Source organism: Aptenodytes patagonicus, chromosome 1 (assembly GCF_965638725.1).
Source record: "Aptenodytes patagonicus chromosome 1, bAptPat1.pri.cur, whole genome shotgun sequence".
NCBI lineage: Eukaryota > Metazoa > Chordata > Aves > Sphenisciformes > Spheniscidae > Aptenodytes > Aptenodytes patagonicus.
In genome coordinates, this window is record NC_134949.1 from 58799412 (window position 1) to 58816963 (window position 17552).

Consider the following 17552-nt stretch of genomic DNA (forward strand, 5'->3'; position numbering starts at 1 on the left):
AGCCGGCCTAGCCCTTCCCGGAAGAACACTCGTACCGGCAGGTGAGGCCACTTCCGGTACGGAGACGGGGCACTTCCGCCTTTGCGGGGGAGCGGCGTGTCCTTTAAAAAGGACACGAGCCCGCCGGCCCCGGCGCATGCGCGGTGCGCGCCCGGCCCCGGCCCCGGCCCCGGCCCCGGCCCGAGCTCGGTGCCTCTCGTCAGGCCTTCGCGGCTGTGCGGACGGGGCCTCGGGGCGGGAGCGGGTGTTTTAGGAGACAATTATAAATGCTAATAAGCAAGCTCCCGTGCCCTGGTCGGGGTCATCTTTAAATAGCAGCTGGCCTTCTCCTGGCCGGGCCGGGCCTTCTCCTGCTTGGCTGAGCAGCCCAGGGGGTGCGGGTGCGCGAAGCCCTGGAAATAACGAAGGGCTCCAGGAATATAAACTCCATTTGTCCTCGTTCTCCTTGCAGCTCTGGCAATCTAGGCCAGCCCTAACCGCGACACTTAAGATGGCTTGTTTTTCTCTGTGCTCCAGTGGTCTTGGGAGGAACTGTGTGTGTTCTCCTTGTGGTAATCTGTCGCTTTCGTTTTGGTTTGGTTTTTTTTTTTCCCTCCTCCTTTTTAAATAATGCCGGTGAGAGGTGCCAACCCGATGGCCTTTGGGGAGCGCAGGCCTCCACCCTTTTGAAGAGCCCGGTGCGCCGCATCAGCGGTGGTGCTCAAAGCCGCCGGCTGGGGCTGGCCCTGCCAGAGCCTCCGCGATAAGAGCGCGCGCGTGGTACAGCCTGTTCAGCCTTAAAGCGCCTAGTCCTGGAGACGGAGGTCTGAGTCGGAGCGGTCCTGTGTTGGGTTACTCATTTACAGAGCTAATCCCGCAGGTGGCAGGCGAGGGAACTGCCCTGATGTCACACCTAATGTCTTTTCCTTATGTATAGCCATTGTTTTGGGGGGGATTTTTTGGCCATTAAAAGGTACTTTTTGGCACTTGAATGTAATTCTTACAGCCTTGCATCACAAAGCCTTTTTTAAGTGCCTTTCATAGAAAATTGCCACATCCTTCCCTCTGCTGTGTTCAGGCACGTTTTAACGTGAGTTATTTTAATCTTATGAGTCAACCTTGCCTGTCACTACTACCTCTTTGATTTTTTTCTGAGAATCCTTAAGTCATCTTTAGAAGACCGAGGCCTAGATACTGGTCTTCTAGGTCATGTATGAGCTGCGTAGAAGGCATGCATCTCTCCCCTCCAACCCACAAAGCGATGCCTCTGAAGGAGTGGTTTTTCAGCCTGGTGCTTCACAGCCCCCTTTTGCTCAGGTTTCGATCTGTCTGAGTCTGGAGGTTGTTTATTTTCCTCTCTTTGGCAACACCCAGTGGTTAGCAAGTCTAGGATGAATGGAAGGCTGCACCTCTTTTCAGCTGGTTGCAAACAATGGTGAGTGAACTCATGCATAACAGTTGTGTCAGCAGCGGCCTTTCAAACCCTGCTTTTTTTTCTCATAGATTTAGGAGTCTCTTTCCCCTTTGGTTACATCTGCTTTCCATATAACAAGGGCCCCAACTGCAACGAAAAAAAGAGGTCTGAGTCTGAGTTTTGCTCCCTGTAACAGTGGTTAGATGACGTGTGAGGAAAAACCTTCCCTCGATTTATTTTTTTGACCGGCAGCTGGAATCCCAAACTAGGTTTGGATGGAGTGAGACGCTCCATGTTGTAAGTAACACCGCTCCAGAATGAAAGTACTGGAACTATAATTAGCTCATAGCCAGTTGCAGAAGAAAGTGATTACGTGCAAGCCGGAGGCCTGGGTAATTGGCGTGCTGGCGAAAGGGAAGCTTGTGCTGGCAGAGGGGTGCAGGATCCCAGGTTTGGCAGGCCCTGCAGCAGGCTGTCCCGCAGAGGGCAGCAGCAGGCAGGAGAGCTCCTGCCTGATCAACCTGGCCTTAGCAAATGCTCTTGCTGCCTGTACCGTCCAGGTGAATCGCAAAACAGGCAAAGTCCCCCTCAGCGGGGGAGGGAAGGCAGCCTTGCAGGCGTGGCCGTGTTGCCTGGGAGAGGGGTCTTCCACCCACCAGGTCGTCTTCAGCCAGCCAGAACCTCCCCGTCACACTCGCTCTGTCCCAGCGTTTGGTTTCTCTGCCTTGTGTGTTTATGTGAACCCTGCAACGTTTTTCAGATGCGCTTGTGTGCGGCAGCGAGAGCTTTTGCACACTTCCTGCTGGGTTGTCGGCTCTGGCCTGTGACGTGAGGTTCCCTTTCCCCTGTCACATTCCTCTTTCCTTGGCAAGGCGTTCTGCTGGAGACCTTCACTTTCCTGAAGCTTGGTACTGCGGTCTTTTGTTCCCTTTTCTTGTTTTCCTGCTCCGGCTGACCACAGCAGCCAGTTCCTGGGTTTTTGGCTCAGCTTTACCTCTGTTACTTTCTCTTAGAACAGGGCTGGCAGCACCTCTCCTGACATCACCTTGGATCACGCACCTCTTACACAATCCTCTGGATTTGCAGCCCTGCTATTCCCTGACCTTGGCTAATCTCCTTCCTTTTGCAATACTTCTAAGCACCTTTCCCAGCGGAGGGTTGCAATTAGAGAGGCAAGTATAGAGTTGCATACTTCTCTAGAGGGAGAGCAGGTTTGAGCTCCTTTAATCTAGTAGGAAATGTCTCCTTCACTTTCATATTCAGCACTTTCTTGTTGTATGCAGTCATCCACCAGGATTGCTCCCTTCCATTTCTTTCAGCGTTTCCCTCTTCGCTGTAGGAAGACCTGTCCCTGGTGATCAAAGGCATCCTTCTACAACTACAGGAGCAGAATGAGGAAACAGGATGCTGGATAAGGGATCAGAAAACCTGCTGGTTAGATCTCTGCAATTAAACATCTCGGAGCAAGACTAAAGGAAAGGCATATTTATGCTTACTGCCTCAGTTTCCCTGGTCATTAGCGTGGGCATAATTGCACTTGCTTCCTTTGGGGAATTGCCTTGACCTCTGTATACTGAATTTCTTTTCCACGTTGGTTCTGTCATTAGAGCAACTGGCTCAGCGAGACAAGCAAGCGAGAGAAGCAAATATCAGAGTTAGAGGTGAGCTGTGCAGCTTGCTGCTTCCTTGTGTTCGAGCCCTCCTTCCAGACTGGGCAACCCCGGGGGTGTCTTGATCCCTCGGCCGAGTGGGCGGCAGTGCCCTCCTGGCCAGCGTAGGGAGTGGCAGTGCCTCGTTACCCCCTGGAGCAGGCTCAGCTGGATTTGCTGTTGCCGATAGTGTCTTCTCAAGAGAGTCCAGGACAGTCAGGGGATGCTCTGAGAACACGGGAACGCTCTTGCTGCTGAGGAACAGTATCAGCAGCAGGCAAAGATGAAAGAAAACCGACAGGACAGAAGCCCTAGGCATAGCTATGGCTTGGGGGCTGATAGGTTATGTATCTGGGTAAGCCAAAAACAGACCGGGGAGAGGAAGACCTGCCAGGTTAGAGGGTGCTGCTTAATTTTATGGGGCTGAAGCGAGCATCGAAGGCCCTGAGCCCGCAAGGGGGAGCCTCGATGAAGTCATTCACCGCACTGCTGGTGAGATCAGCTCCAAGCTGGAACAGATCTGTTACCGATACAGTGCACTCGGGATTCAGGTGTGGAGAGAGGGACTTGAAAAGGTGGACAGATTCACCCGTTCTCGCTTTAGCCCTGACTTGCTGTGTTATCGCTAGCAGATGGAAGGGGTGTCACTGGAAAGCACAAGCATTGGGGGGGAAAAAATGGTTTAAGAGCCTGGATTTTGCTGAGATACAGTTTGGCTCTAAAGAACAGCAGGAGGGAGAAGGAGAAAAATCCTATTGCAAAGGCATTTTTCATGGGCAACCAAGCATGATCCGAGCTGAGATCAGCGACACGAAACTAGGCATCCTGGAGCAAATCAGGGAGCCCAGCTGCAGCAAATCCTCCCCAAGCCTGGATGATGACTACATCCCTGCATTGCGGCGACAACAAGGAAGTGTGACTTAGTGAAGCATTTGCCGGGGATGTTTAGCGTAGCAGCCGCCTGGGGAGCTCAGAGACGCAGCCGTGTGCAGCCTCCCTTTTACAACACAGCACAGGGAGGAGGCATTGCCGCTGCAGGGTACCCTGGCGCTGAATGCACATGCTTTTGACTGTGCAGCTGGCTTAGGTTTGGCAGCTGGTGAGCTTGAATAGATGGTTTTTGGCCCGGGCTTGGAAATCCCCCATTGCCAGCAATCCTGCTTTGGCTGCAACTGCCTCAGGTTCCCTAGGAAACTTAAGTGCTGGCTTAAGTCCGGACTGTGAAATGGCAGGAGGAGGCAGTCCGGCGGCTCTCTCCCCTCCAGCCTGGCTGCTCGGCCTCTGCCGCTTGGCACCGCAGCCAGCTTCAGCCCCACTCTTGGCAGTGGCGAGGAGCAGCAGGGCGGAGTGAACTCAGTGCCGGGGCATGTCAGACGTAGGGTTAGGACTATCAAGAAAACTGTGGCCCAGGAGGAGGAGGAGGGAAAGACAGAGTCTGCGTACGCAGATTTCCTGAGGGTGGATCTGGCCTTTCGCAGGCTCCTTGCTGGTCCCTCTGGCTTTGTCTGTCTTAGTAAATGCAACAGGAGCAGGGCCAGGCCCAAGCGCTGCTTCGGGACGATGGCTCACACCGTGTGGTTGTTAGCACCCTCCCTGGCGTGGTTTTGGGCTGTGCCAGCTAGCAGTGCTGCAGCGCCCAGGCACGGCTGGGGGACAGGGCGGGCTGGGGACTGTTGCCAACAGAGCCTTGGTGTCAGCAAGCGTTTAATGCCATGGATGGGAGCTGTGCCCCTCTCCTTGCTCCCCGGGGCCAAGAGTGAAACAGTTACACCCTGTAAGCCCAGGTCCCTCCGAAGGCAGGCTTTTGAAGTGCAGTCCCCTGCAGCCTGCATATTTACTCCCTGATTTTCCATTTTTTCCCTCTCCGAAGATGGGGAATGTCACGCAACAGGTTGTAGGTGAGTGTGTGGGGTGGGAGTGCACGCGCCAGACTGAAACTGGGAAACGCTCTGTCTGCTGGGCATTGCCGAACACAGGGTTGTGACTCAGTGTCCTACACCCCATGCTATGGATCACTGGCTGCGTTTGACCGCCTGCCTTGTGGGGTGGGAGAAATGCTATGAGGAAACATTGCCTGACTGCATGAAGTCATGGGGGTGTGGGGGCCAGCTCCTGGATGCAGGGGATCAGACAGGCCTGGGCACACAGACATGTTGAATTTGCCCCTCTGGCTCTCCTGCCTCGGGCAGGCAGAACGAGAAGCCCATCATGTTGCCCACGGAGCACATGATTCTGCAAGGGCTTCCCATGCACGCACAACTCTGTCCTGTTTCCCCCGCCACCCCAAACTACATTAGGTTTGGAAACTCACTCGGGGAGCAGAATGGGGGCAGAGCTTGCGTATCCCCCATTTAATGTGCTGCTGACAGATGAGTCCTCCAGCCAGGAGAAAGATCAGGCGCACACCTCCGGGTGCATCCAAACGGCCTCTGCCTTGCCTGTGCCTGGAGGGGCTGTGTTCAAGTGGCACGCTGCTGTTCCCCTCAGCCCGGCGGGCATTTCAAAGGCAGTGTCCACGTTCTGGGTCTCACTGCAACCACGTTGCATCTTTGCCGTCCCCAATTTGCAAGCCCAAGTCCCCCTCCTCTGTGCAGGAGGGGGAGATGCTCCCAGCAGAGGCTGCTCCTCTTTCCACCTCCCTCCTCGCACAGAGTAGCTTTGCATCTTCAGTAGCTTGCCTCCCCGTAGCGGTACTCTGGCTGAATTTTGGGAGGAGGATGCATGCTGGGAGTCGATGGGGTTAAAAGCAACAGTGTCACAGCATGGCTTAAGAGTAGGCTATGAGACCTCTTCCCTCCAGCCATCCTCTAGCTGCCGTGCTGCTCCTGCAGCTGGCCAGCCACTTGCTGGTGTCCAGAGCAGGCGCTAGGCGCTCTTCAGCTCATCCTGACCCGGGTCCCTGGGGAGCTGTGTCTCTGTCAGAGCTGTTCAGGAAAGATTTCCACCCCTTTCCTAATGAGACTGAGTGAGTAATAGAGATGTTCCTCAGGGACGGTGTTGTAAGGAGTGCTACGTGCGTGTTCAGGACCAGAGAGCAGGTCTCCACTAGCTTTTCCCTGCTGTTGTGCAGCAGATGTTGATGCGTGTCCCATCTTGACAGAAGAGATAAGCTATCTGCGTGTGGATGGGAACTTGCCTGGCAGTTGCAGCCACGTCCTCCTCGAATTGTTCTTATCAGATCTTCTGGCTTGGCAAGTCTGTTTGTTGCGCTGTGAATGGCAACGGGTTTGGGGCTATTCAGCCTGGGATATGATAAGATTTGTCTGGTGTGAGTCGTGTTCAAAGCATTTAGTTTGCAATACCCTTTTCCCCTCTCGGGAGCAAGGATTCTCCATCCAGGAATCTGACTGCAATTAAAGCCAGGTGTCTGCTTTGCTGCTGTGGGGGCTCTTGGGGGGAGCAGCGCAAAGAAACCTGGGGTCAGCCAGAGAGACACAGCCAGGTTCTGGCCGGGGTGTGTTGCCAGTGGTGGGGAAAATAAGGACGGCAGGAAGAGGCACAAACTGGAGGGAAGGGAAAGAGAGCCAGAGTGAACAAACAGCCTAGCGTGACTGCTGGGAACGCAAAATAAACATCCACTGTGGTCAAGTGAGTGCTTATGTACTATTGGCTACGTGGGATGGGTCAGAAACAGGAGTAGAGGCTCACAGGAGCAGTCCAGAGGAAGGACAGGATGCCCATATGGGACTGGTCGGCAAAACAGGGTGTCCTCAAATGCACGGGGTGTCCCTTAGTGCCCGGTATAGTACTGGAAAGGGAGACAAGGTGTCCCAGCAGTGCAAAGCAGCTGCAAGCAGCTGCTGCCCTGCTCCCTGCAGTACCGTGTGGAGGTGAAACATCTCTGCGCAGCGCCGTGACCCAGCAAGGCTCAGGTGCTGGCTTCAAAAGCTCCTTCACCCTGGTGGCAACTCTAAGCAAGGCTGTGGCTGTAGCTTCTCACTGAGAAGCGGGGAAAAAGTAATTTAGCACTCCTCGTGCCGGTGAGAGTTGGGACCTCCTCTGCACTTTGGTCGTCCTGGGAGCTCCTGCAGCAGGTCAGGCTCAGCTCTTTTCCCTGTGGTTCGCTCTGAAGGTCCATAGGTTCATATATTTCTGTTGCCCTTCCCTCTGGAAGGGGGGAGGAGAGGAACAAGGAGAGTTGGTTGTGTGGGCCTGGTCTTTTCTTAGGTCTCCTTCAGATGCCTCCAGTTGCCTCTTTAGATGCCCATTTCCCGCACCGAGTCAGTCATTTTGGGATTTGGATTCCCTTTTTTTTGGCAGCTTTTCTTTCCCATTTCTATCTGGTTTGGTTTTTACCGTTTCATTTTGCAGGGCCATCAAAGAGAGTTTGTTCAAGCTGATTTTGGAGCAAGAGATAGTTTTGATTTGACAACCCCTTCCTCTGCAGACCTCAGCCATGGCCTTAGATCCAGGGTGGGTCACCCCTTCAGACCCTCTCAAAGCTGATGGGTGGTAAGGTGGCTTGCTGCTTCCCAGCAGGGGTGAAGAATACTTGGCTTTAGTGACGTGAGCATGGGAGAACAGACCTGGTTTTTTTGCTCCCCTTCTTTCCAGTCCATGAGCTGTTAATTCTTGTGGCTTTTCAAAACTTGTTATTTCTCCCTTAGCATTTCTTTCTCTTTTTTTCTTTTTTTTTTTTTTCCAGTGGATGAACCACCCTTGGCATCACGCCTCGTGCGTGTGACTCAGATGGATTCTGCTTGTCTGAAGGATTCCTGCAAGTCCTCAGAGTTGTCCAACCCGCTGGAGCCCGTGAGAAACACACTCAAAGCGAGTCACGCAGTGCCAGCGGCCTTGTTCTCCCTGTGCAGGATGGACCGCTGCACACGGGGACTCGGCAGTCGCTCTCGCTGCATGACCTTGCTGTCCTGTGGGGTTGAATCCGGGATGGCTGCTCGGAGCTCAGTGGAGGGAGGTCCCCGTGGACCTTTTGTGTATAGCGCAATGCTGCGTTTCTTTTTTGCTTATTTGAGTTCCAGCCAGTTGGCCTCACGCTGTCTTTGTTGTGGGAAATGGTCCCCTTGAAGTCAGGGGAGTTGGGCTTGGGGCGTCTCGGAAGTCCCCTGGCTTCCACTGTTGGAAGGCATCTGTTCATTTTGAATGCCTCTGGTTTTTGGACTTAATTGGACCCACCCAAAGGCTAAATTTTTTCAGAGGCACTGAATGCCTCAGTACCTCCTACTGATAGTAGATGGTGTGGTGAGAGATCAGCATCTCTGATACTCGAGCTGCATTAGCCAAGGGAGCCCAGCTTCCTTTTAGCTTCTAGGACAGGTTTGCAAAGCTGGATTTTTTAATTTTTTTTTTTTTTTAAATCTGTCCATGGGAGCTTTAAGATGAGAATCTAAACAAGAAGAGGTTTTTTTGGATGTGAACTTGGATATCTGTGCCTCAGTTTCCCTATGTGCAAGATGAGGGGGCTGCCATCTTCCTTACTCAATGGTAAGATAAAGCTGTTGGAGATGTTAATCTTTTGGTGCAAGATGCAAGTGGAGCATAAGACCTCATGAAGCTGATCCTTTATGGAGAGCTCTCTGGAAGATCCTTTTCCCATTAAACTAATAATATCTCATCCAGCAAGTCTGGGTAAAGCTGGGAGATCCCAAAAGTCCAGGAGAGGGGGAAGCCATGAGCCTTCTATGCATCTTCTCTTTGCCAGTAAGGAAGCTTTCAACACGTGCATTTTTATCTCCAGGCGTGTGTTTGAAAGCCTTTCCCACAACCCACATTCCTGGCATGCCCCCATGAGGGAAAGAGAGAAATGAAGGCTGGAAATGGAACTGGGTGGCATGTAATCAGTCCTCTGACCTCCCTTCCCCACCCTTTGCCGGTTCGGTTGGTTCTCCTGCCCCTCGGGCAAGCTGAGGGCCCATAAGATGTGACTCACCTGGCTGCTTGGGTTGATGAAATGGCCCTGATGCCTTATGAGCCAGCTCCTGTGCACATGAACTACCTTCCTCCCCTGTCTGTGCACAACTCGTAGCACACAAAAGTGTTGCCACAGACTTCAGAGCTGCCCGAGAGAGATGTCCCCTGCAAAGGTATAAGGACATAACTTGGCCCTGGGGATGTAAACCATCCATCAGAGCTCATTTGAGCTCCCCATGGAGATGGGAGATGCCAGTCACTGTGGCACCACCACCTTTCTGATAGGGTAGGGAGAGAGATGGAGTCTGAAGCTACACCCCTCCCCTTGATCTGGCCCACTGCTTGGTGCAGATTCCCTCCACTGCTGCCTCTAGCCCTGAAGAAAGGTGGTTTTTTCCCACATTTTAGCTCTTCAGCTAGCTTTGTCCTTCCTCCTCCTTATTCCCCACATACTAAGGAAGAGAAATTGCACCCTACAGATGAAGGGCAGTGATGCTGGTGGAGAGCCTACCGGAGGCTGATGGCCTCTAATCCCTTGCCCCCAGGTTCAGAGCATGGATGCTACTTCCATACTTCCCACAGGGGCTCTGGATGACGCACTGTCAGGGAGCTGGGGCATGAGGGGTGGCAGGGGATTCATCTTCACTCCTTTGTTCCTTCCCATTTTAGTTGATCCGAATGTGGAGACTTCAACGCCTTCCCTAGAGGAGCCGTCCCGCTCTGGTTAACCTCTTAGGTAGGAGGTTAGTGCTCATGGGCACCAGTTTCCTTGTGCTCATCATTGCCTTGGTTTCTCCTGCATCTCCTGGACATTCCTCTCCTGTACACGCCCTCCAGATTCACAGACCTGCTTATCCAGTCTCCTGCTTACCTCAGTGTTTGGCTGAGGTAAGTACTTTTTGTTCTCTCGGTCCTCCTCTGTTAGGAAGCTGGCTGGCTTTCAGAGCTTAGGGATCGGGTGGGTGAAGGTTGCAGCACTATCTGCTGAGAAGCAAACTAATGCCTCTCGACTAAAGGGGAAACCGGTCCTGTCAAACCTATCTGGGGATTTTTGGGGCTGGCAGGAAGAGGACTGAGCAGCTCCATCAGAAGGGGATGGAAGCCTCTTCTTGGTCCTGTCCTGAGCCCTGGCCTCTGAAAATGCAGAGCTCAGCTTCTTGAAATCCACCCCACAGCCCTCTAAGGCAGGGAGCATTCCCCACTAGGCTTCATAAAAGGGGGAGACCGAGTCAGAAACGTGGCTTAATCGCAACTGCCGGGAGGAACCGCAACCAGGGCCCAGATGAGGTCAGAGAACACAGTTTAAATCAGGTCACCGCTCGATATTTATTGTGTGGAGTTTTTCTTTTTTCTTTACTCCCGCACTGAAATCCTTCCCCAGAGGCTATTCAAGGAAATAAATAGCCAGTGGAAACGGACAATAGCTTGCTGTGGAGTACAAATTATATGAAGCAGTAGGAAATAATAGCAGAGTGAGCAGCTGCTACTCCGAGAAAGAATGCACGGTTGCTCTCTCCAGCTCCCTTTGCCTTGAGCGGACGCTGATGCCTGGTCCACAGCACAGGCTCCCTGGTGCCTTGAGTGCAAAATGGGACAGGTGCCTTTTCCCCCCACAGTGTCCTCCTCCGGTGCCACTAATTAGTGCCAAGCTGCAACCGCAGCTTTTCGTTAGGGTGCTAAGGGGATCTCTTGCCTCTTCTCACAGGGCTTGGTCTGAGGCATTCCTGCAGCCGGCACGGCCACCTCGCCTTCCCCTCTCTCCCTCTTCCCTCTGGGCTGAGCATCGTGTCTGGTGAAGACCCATGTCACTCCTGTGAGGGACTATTCATAGCTCGTGTCATCTAGAGAGAACGTGTTGGCTGCCCTGTCCTCTGAGACCCTTGAAGCCCTTCCTCAGAGCACCGTTGGGAGGGATGGTGGGGACCATTTTGGTGTGCTGGTGTGGATTTTGGGGTCTCCCCCCTGCCACAAAAGGCCCTGAGAAACCTCTCACAGCTAGGGCGGTTAGGCTACTTTGGCTGGGAAGTGGGGAAGCCTGTGGTTTTCCTCAGGGCTTCACACCTAGCTGGCTTATCTCCTGCCCGAGTAAGAAAACAAAATAAATGCTGCTGCCAGCAATGATGCTGCCGAGGATCTTGGCAGCCTGCTGGGGAGGGTGGCATTCAGTCTGTTCTCAACAGCTGTGTGGGTGCCCTGTGGTAGCAGTGGCAGCTCTAGGCTATGGTATATGAGGTCCTGCTGTCTGGAGCCACCCTGAGGGTCCTGAGATCCCGTGGGTGCTCCTGGTTGCCTGAGATCTCCCTAGAACTAGCAGGAAGGCTGGGAAGGACTGTTAACCCCAAAACCTACCTTATGGGACCTCTGCAAATGGAGCTGCCACATTTCATGGCGTGAAAGCACTCTGCAGAGGACCTGCCCTGCCACCTTTCTGGCTGAAAGCCGACGTGGTTGCATTTGGTCTCTTCCATCCTTAAAATACGATTTTTTTGGTTTTCTCTATGCAAAATTGCAGGCCTGCCTGCTCCCTGTTGGAAGCTCGCCTCGCTCTCGGGTTGGCCATGGGCCCTACCCTCGCGCCAGTGACTGCTTGTCGGGTCTCTGCTGTTCCAAGGCACCCTCTGGGAATGCAGCAAAGCCTCCTCTGGTGCCAGCGGTGTGAACATGGGTGTCTCACACCAGTACAGGCCAACTACCCTCTGGCCAGGATGAAATTCTATATGGGGCCCTGGAGAGGCACTCCCAGGCAGGTACCCTATTATTGGATCATCTCTCTGGGGGTGAAGGGTTCCTGGATCCCTTGCACTGGTGGCTGCCAGCTTCTACAACCATTGCTTGTATTTTCCTCACTGCACAGACCCTCCACCTCCTTTGCAGATGCACATTAGCCGGATTTCCTCTTTCTTTGGGATTTACGTTCCCATCATATCACCGTTTCCCCAGGCTTTCTGCTTTGCAGTGTCTGCAGGGGAGTATCAGCCTGCCCCTTTCACCCTCCTTTCATCATCCCAATCGCCACCTCCAGTTGCACTGGAGAATTTTGGCTCTTCTAGGGTCCCTAAAATCTCAGCCCCTTCGTATGTGGGGAGCACATACCCCCGCATGAGAGAGGCCATCTGCGTAGGGCTGGTGTCTGACCATGCGGAGGCTCAGCTCTGCAGATGAAGGAAGTCGCCAGTGCTGGCAGAGTTGCTGCCTGGTTTCCCACTATTGTTCCCAGTGGCAAATAAAAGGGGGGTGAACGCCCCTGCTGAGCATTGTAGGGGGGGCGTTTAATGTTATCTCGATAAAATCTCACAGCCCCTCTCTGAGCAGCTCATGCTTCTTTCCTGCCCGTCTCCATCCCTGCATATTCTCATATCTGTGGTACTTGTGGCTCCGCACATAACTCTCTGCATGGGTAGTTTTCCCCATCCCTCGGACATATGCTGCTCTCCCTCCTGGGCAGCCTCACGCTCTGCCAGTGGGATTGGTGGATAAATCTGAGTGAGAGTGATGTTTCTGTCTGGTCTGTGTGGGAAGTGGGGGGAAGGCTCCTCTGTGTTGCTGGCCCGGGACCTGGGTCTTGTCTCTGTCGCAACATTCCTGTGTCACCTTGGCCAGCCACGTAGGACAGGATTTTTCTGACCGAGTTTAGGGTCTGTCTTAGGATGTAGTCTCTTGAGCCCTAGAAGTGTTTGTTTCTCTCCGCTGGCTTAAAGTGAGTTCAGATAACTGACCCTGATGGTGGCTATGCAGACAGTGTCTTTGTACTGCCCTTGTCCCTGTAAAGGGACAACGTGAGTTGCTGGAAAAAGAAACCTCTCGTAGCCAGTGGAATGCTCCGATATTTTGAGAGGGGGACTCTGTGTTGTCCCTAGGATAGCTGCAGGGGAGCAGGGTGATGTGAAGGTGTGTGTGGGTGGGACACAGCAGCGTGATGAGGAAACAGACCCAATGCCAGAAACCACCAGCACCTGCTCCTGCTCGCTCCATGCTCAGCCCGGGGAGGTTTCACCAACAGCTTCAGTGACCTCAACAGCAAACAAATATCCCAAGCCTGCTGGGCTTTCTGACCCCCTGCTAATAGGAAACACCTCCCGGGAAGGAGTGCTTATCAGCACTTACCTCTGCTTGCTTCAGGAGTGTTTTGGGGAAGGGCAGAAGCTGTCTCCCAGCTGGCTGTGCAGCAGCAGGATGACTGCACTCAGCTGCTCTCTGCAGGGCTTGGGAGCGGGGCTGAGGGACTGCTGGTCTCCTAAGCCTTGGCCTCCTCCTCCCTCTTGCTTTCCCACTGACTTCTGGAGTCTGGCAAAACACTACCAATTTGTTCAACCAAACCTGGGACACTGTCTGCTGACTCGTAGCTCTTACCTGGGAAGAAGACAGCAGGGGTGATGCTCCCCTGTGAGGACAACATTCCCGTGTCTCAGGGTTAGGGAGGATGGGGCTATTGAACCTGATGTGCATGGCTCCTCAAGCTAAAAGGATTGGGTCTTGATGGAGCTTGGATGGGAGGTTGCAGAGAGCTCCCACGTATTGCTAGTGCAATCTGTGCAGCTGGGGCTGAATCTAGAGCCATGAGAAGGGAAGGAGCTGGGATGCCACTCATGTCACTCCTGCAAAGGACTGTTCATAGCTCGTGTCATCTAGAGGGGATGTGTTGGCTGCCCTGTCCTCGGAGCCCCTTGGGAGCCCTTTCTCAGAGCACCGTGGGAAGGGATGGTGGGGACCATTTTGGTGTGCTGGTGTGGATTTTGGGGGCTGCCCCCCTGCCACAAAAGGAAGGAGCTGGGATGCTTCTTTTGGCTGAGCTGTTACACACAGAAAAGAAGTGAACACGGTGGTCACACTTCCATGGCCAGCTGGGAAGATGCTTGTCCTATGTGGTGGCTGGAGTAGCACCCCTAAGGGCTGTGTGTGGTGGTCCCTCCACTGGGACCCACTGAGGAGGCTGGGAATTGGTTAAATCTCCTGAAGTCCCTAATGAGAGGAAGTGTACATAGGAAAGCTATTTCTTCGGATCAAAGTCTCCTGGCTTAATAGCAGTCGGTGGGACCTTGCAGAGGCAGCGGTGCTGTTAATGTGTAAGCCACAAGGAAGTCTAGGGATGTAAGGTCCTCCGTGCAAAGTGTTTCTGAGCTAAACTGCTGGTGGCTCCCTGCCTGGTTACTCTGCCCTCTGAGGAAGATGGCTGTAAGGGCTCCTGCTCCTGTCCTCTGTCACCCAGGGTCCCCAGCTCAGCAAGGCTGAGCGAGGGACCGGCAAGCCACAGCCACCTCTGCTCTCTCCACTTGCATTTCTTGAGCTGCAGGCGATGCTACCCACCAAACCCTGGGTTGTTCCCCACTGCTTTAACCCTCTTTGTACCTCTGCTGTCGTGCTTTCCCTTTCTTCTGCTGAGGACAAGCCTGTTTTCACCTCCTCTCTCTCTGATATCTTTTCTCGCTGGCTTTACTCAGCCCGCTCTTCCCTCACTGAGTGAGAAGCCCATGCAAGACCTCCAGCACGGAAGGTTTTTGGCCATGAGAGGAACACCAGCTGAAAGCAGTAGATGTTCTCCTGGCTGGGGCACCTTCTCCAAGCAGCACCCTCTCACTTGCGGTGGCAGGGGAAGAATGGCTGAAGGAGCCCCACAGACTATTTTTCTCTCTGCCTTAGGAAAAACTTGAAATCTTCAACCTGGATATGAAGACTGGGGACACCCTGAAGGTCAAGGGCAAGATATCTGATGATTCTGACGGGTAAGTACAAAGAAAACACCTTGACTTGCCAGGATTGAAGATGCGCTGCAGAGGGAAGTGGTTTTCCAAGGTCGCCAGGTACAAAAAGCGTGAGCGTAGCTCAGTGTTAGGGGAGCCCCTGCACCACCACTGTGCAAACTCCCTCTGTTCCCAAGCAGAATGAGGAAACAGGAGGCATTAAGCACCTGCAATGCTGATGGAGGAACTGAGTGCAGAGCCATGTGTTGGATCTCAGGTCTTCCAAGACCCTGTCCTGCCCATGCAGCTGACCTTCCTCCTATTCACCCACAGCTTCAGCATCAATCTCGGCTGCAGATCCTCAGATCTGGCACTTCACTTCAATCCCCGCTTCAATGAGTCTGTCATTGTCTGCAACTCCAGGTGCTCCAATGCCTGGCAGGCAGAGCATCGTGATAACCTCCTCTGTTTCTCTAGGGGCTCCACTATCAAGGTGAGGGGTCTGTGCCGGCATGGGGTTGTGGGGTGTGTGTGTGGTGGGGGGAAGCCCCTGGTTAGCAGATTCCCATACCCTAGTCCTCCCAGTCCCATCCAATGCCTCCTGCTCCCTCCCAACAGCCCCTTATCCTCATCCTCTGAGTTTTTGGTCCTGATTGCCATTTCTACTCCTCCTTCAAAACCCCAATGCTTCCTCTGGGAACTTTGCACGAGCCCTGTCTGCCTCAGGCTTTGTAAGTGCTTCCTGCCCCCCATACCTGCCCAGCAGGTGAGTGCACCAGGGGCACATACGAAGGTAAAGGGGGTCTCCAAGAAGCAGGAGCTTGCTGCTCTCTACCTTATTTCTCTCCCTAATTCCCTCCTATGCAAACACAGGCTTTAAGGCAACCCAGAGTTTGGAGCAATGTCCAAAAACCTCTCCCTCAGCTCTTCTGTCCTCACTACTCCTGGATCCATGCTGCCAATTTGCCCTCCCTCTCCTCTTGCCGGGGATGCTGTCCTAGTTGCTGCCTCACCCCACCTGATGTCCCAAGATGTTAACAGGGCTGCATTTAGGAGCAGTCCTGTTCCTATTGCTGTGGAGAGGAAGCTTGTTTCCTCAGTCATGGCTGGCTCTTGGGGAAGGGGTGACGGCTTTGGGGAATGATCCCTTTAATTTGCAGTGATCAGTGATACATTCCCGTCCTGTCTGCTTGTGCATGTTTATCAGCAAAGTTCCTTTTTCCAGGTCCTGGTGAGCTGCTGAGGGCATTGGGCTGTCAGGTTTATTCTGCCCTATTCAGAGCGGATCTAGGCCATGTGGCGTATAAAGACACACTTGGCTTTAACTGCTGTGAGTTTACAATCTGAGTAGCTGAAACAGTCCCAGGAGAGATCCTGTCCCCAGGTCATAGTCTAGATACCAGCTCAGACCCTTGATATCAACTGCACATTTTCTGCATCACCCTCAACTCAACCTCCAGCACCTTGCTTAAAGCTGTCAGGACCAGGTCTGACCCTCACGTGTAACAGTCAGGACTTTCACCTGACGGTCACCTCCTAATCTCCTCCTTGTCCCCAATCCCTGCCTTTCCTCCCCTCTCTTCTCCCAGATCATCATTGAAATGCTGGCAGAGAAATTCCAAGTGAAACTACCAGATGGGCATAAAGTGGAGTTCCCCAACCGGCACTGCTACCAGATGATCAGCTACATGAGCATCAGGGGAGGCTTCAGGGTCACCTCCTTCAAGCTGAACTGATGGGTGCTGCTTCCTAGCTCTAATAAAAACCCAAGCAGTGAGAGACTGCTTGCTCCAGCTAATATGGCTTCTGTGAGGTCTCTGGCTCCGTGGCTCTGTGTGAGACACCGACAAAGCCCAAGGTTTTTCCACCAACAGGAAAGGAGCCCTTGTTGGGTGGAAATAGCTCCCAGATAATGCCAGGTGCTTTTCCAGGTCAGACCAGGATGTGGGGTTGAACGGAGAGTAGGTAGGGCAAAGCAGGCTGTAGGTGGAGTTCAGGAGGAGGAGGACACTATGTGATTGCTCGGGGAATGGTTGTGTAATCTCTTCACAATGCACCATTTCTTCCTGCACCCGAGTTTTTGAGAGGGAGGGAGGGAGGGAGGAAGGGGAAGAAAACTGTTGACGTGAGTGATGTGGTATTTGATGTGGCATTCGGTGCCACAAAAGCACATTATTAAATGTTAGGTTTGGGAACCTCAGGGCATGGGTTTGACAGGTTCCTCTTGGCTGCTCTCGCAGCCAGCAGGCAGGAGGAAGGGGTGCCTTGCCCTCCTGCAGGAGCAGTACCATGAGAAGTGGTGGCATGGGGAAGGCAGCACAGGTGTGCCCCTGAGCCAGCATCTGACTTTCCCCCTTATCTCACCTCACTTATCTGCTGGCACATTCCAGCCGGGTTACCCATTACTCTGACATTTCCACACCGAACCCTACTCAGCGAAAGTGAGGCAGGGGAAGGCAGTGGGGAGGCAGGACAGGGTTTGGGCTGGGTTATGTGGCTCAGCACCTACCAGTCTGTCCCCCTCGCACGGGACCACAGGCAATTAGTGCTGATTATCAGATGCTGCTGTTCTAATTAAAAAGCGTCTCGCTAGCTTTAAGTAAGACCGATGTGTGACAGCAAACATCGGGGCACTTCAGGCTGGGTGGGAGGAGAGCAGAGTAGAAGAGCATCTTACGGAGAGCCTGGTCCAAGGCAAGGTGGCAGTGCCCCTGCCCTCCCTCTCCACTTCCTCACTGCCCAACCCGCAGGACTTGCTGCTGCCTGAGTGCACAGGCAGAGGATGTCTGATGGGCTGGAAGGGCTGTAGCCAAGCCAGCTTTGGGAGGGGTACCGATCTCCTTCAGGCTGCAAATGAATTGTTGCCGGGCTGGAGAGGAAGCTTTGCACCCTCCTGCATGCTACGCGGAGCCGGGTGGATAGGAGGTTGCTTTGTGTGTTAGCCATGGCGAGTGGCAAAGTACC

At 53.5% G+C, this 17552-nt stretch overlaps 1 protein-coding gene across 3 annotated transcripts; it reads left to right on the forward strand.

Annotated features, from left to right (window-relative positions):
* Positions 1–23: 23 nt before the first annotated feature.
* LGALS2 (galectin 2) lies at positions 24–16386 on the forward strand. 3 transcript variants are annotated; one of them, XM_076338148.1, is made up of 5 exons: positions 9679–9798; positions 11423–11657; positions 14548–14630; positions 14922–15081; positions 16178–16386. In XM_076338148.1, the coding sequence occupies exons 2-5, from the start codon at positions 11469–11471 to the stop codon at positions 16322–16324; spliced, it is 579 nt and encodes a 192-aa protein (XP_076194263.1). In that variant the 5' UTR covers positions 9679–9798; positions 11423–11468; the 3' UTR covers positions 16325–16386. The 3 variants fall into 3 exon arrangements, with proteins under 3 accessions (XP_076194255.1, XP_076194263.1, XP_076194251.1); XM_076338140.1 differs by lacking the exons at positions 9679–9798; positions 11423–11657 and adding an exon at positions 24–41; XM_076338136.1 differs by lacking the exons at positions 9679–9798; positions 11423–11657 and adding an exon at positions 14016–14082.
* Positions 16387–17552: the final 1166 nt, after the last annotated feature.

Coding starts and splice junctions, on each gene's coding strand:
- LGALS2 (XM_076338148.1), top strand. CDS start 11,469: ATGGGCCCTACCCTCGCGCCAGTGACTGCTTGTCGGGTCTCTGCTGTT. Junction 11,658..14,547: donor GGAGAGGCACTCCCAGGCAG/GTACCCTATTAT, acceptor TCTCTGCCTTAG/GAAAAACTTGAAATCTTCAA. Junction 14,631..14,921: donor ATATCTGATGATTCTGACGG/GTAAGTACAAAG, acceptor ATTCACCCACAG/CTTCAGCATCAATCTCGGCT.